Genomic DNA, 1,693 nt, shown 5'->3' on the forward strand with positions numbered 1-1,693 from the left:
TGGCTCTGCCCTTTGTTATTGGTGGGACCATGAAATATTTACTTAAGGACCCTGAGTCTTGTTTTCTCTCTGTGAAAAGGGGAAGTCATACTAAGTTCCTTCTCAGTCTAACATTGTGACTTCAGACAAGAAGATTCTGGAAATAAAATACTAATATATGTATGTATATAATATCAGAGTCTTATAATAAATACTACACATATTAGGTGATAGGAATAAAATACTAATGTTATATGTAATAGAAATAAATTAATAATAAATATATATATAAATGAATGAGTCAGATACCTTCAAAATAACACCAGGATAAGTGGCCTTCTGGATCTGCTGCTTGAGTTCACAACCGGTGGCAATCGCTGGGGTCACTGGGGTGACGTCGTGGACTCTCATTTTGTGAAACTGAAGCACCTACAGTTGGAATTAGAAGGAACAGTTACATTTTTCTGCTAAATTACTTAACTTTTAAAGCAATGGCTATCAGGTGCCTCTTAGTGCCTAGCTGCTACTGTGTATGGATCTTCTTTATGTCATATGTAAGTGTCAGCCACCCCAAACTTTCCCTACAGGAGTCAGCACGAGGTATTTCATACAAATCTACATACCAGCCATTCATCTCTAGGCTCAGTTGTCTTAAATGCCTTCACTTGCCCACCTCGTAACGAGTGGCAAGGCCTCCACTCCAACACAGGTGAGTCTGTCCCCAAAGTCCATGCTTCTTCCTCCAAACCAAAGAGTTGATTATCCCCTTTCTTTTTAGTAGCAAATTAACCAAATTCGCCTTTAAATTTTAAAATTTTGCAGCAGAGTTACAAGAAAACAATATAAAATCTCTTGGTTTCACCTGCTCAAGCACTTTCCAGATACAGAAAAGCTGGATTATGCCCAGAATGACCCAGAAGCTCATTTTCCTCTGGTATCAAAATTAATCTCTTTTATTTTAACAACCCAGAGACCTTTCTTCAGCATTTGCCTCAAAACATATTGCTTTTGATTGCTAGTGATCTCTTGACATCGAAGAGATTGAGACTCCAATGTTTTCTGAAGTTTTCAATGCAGTTTGCTGTCTTTACTTTTTGAAGGCAGAGAAAATAAAGGGAAAGGAGCATATTTCAAAATGTTACTGGCATCAGAGTTGAGCAACTGAGTCTCGATGTTTAAACTGCCACAAACACAGGGAGTGATATAGCCAACCCCTTTCCTCCTGCGAGGAGATTAGCCAACACTCTCTGGGAACCACTTCTCACAAGGCCCATCTTAAATGGGCCACCATGTACCTGGGAAGGATCCATAAACACACAGTCCGGTGCAACTCTTGTGGGAAACCTGAAAGCAGCCAGCGGCATCTTGGTGTGACAAAAAGCCTGTGAGAACCAGAGCCTGTACGTGAAGCATTCAATTTTACTGTTCGCGTACATGTATGTATGACAGAATTTTAATTATATGGTGACCTCGTCTGGGTCACTGACCTAGGAAGTAACAGAATCATAAGAGTTTTAAATGTATTGAATTCATCCCGTAGGAATCTCACAGTGTGTGGTTGAAGAGGTTCAATGTCGTTTCAAGGCTCCAGACTCGGTAAAGGGTCTCTAACAGAGTTTGTGTCCATTAACCAAAGAAGAAAGCCAGCTTCCCCACACCCTGTCCATCTGGATTTTGAAGGCTGACTGTCATGCCAGGCCCCATGTTGCTGACA

General features: G+C 40.6%; 1 protein-coding gene across 1 annotated transcript in view; it reads right to left on the minus strand.

The window, feature by feature from the left end:
- LOC105310159 (plasminogen activator inhibitor 2-like) overlaps positions 1 to 1,343 on the minus strand; it is a 6,889-nt gene extending 5,546 nt beyond the window's left edge. The window contains exons 1-2 of the mRNA XM_011386363.1: positions 1,275 to 1,343; positions 289 to 408 (exon numbers count right to left, since the gene is read on the minus strand). Coding sequence (XP_011384665.1) covers positions 289 to 408; positions 1,275 to 1,343 — 189 coding nt within the window. The remainder of the gene's footprint in view (positions 1 to 288; positions 409 to 1,274) is intronic.
- Positions 1,344 to 1,693: the final 350 nt, after the last annotated feature.

Source organism: Pteropus vampyrus, unplaced genomic scaffold (genome assembly GCF_000151845.1).
Source record: "Pteropus vampyrus isolate Shadow unplaced genomic scaffold, Pvam_2.0 Scaffold1294, whole genome shotgun sequence".
NCBI lineage: Eukaryota > Metazoa > Chordata > Mammalia > Chiroptera > Pteropodidae > Pteropus > Pteropus vampyrus.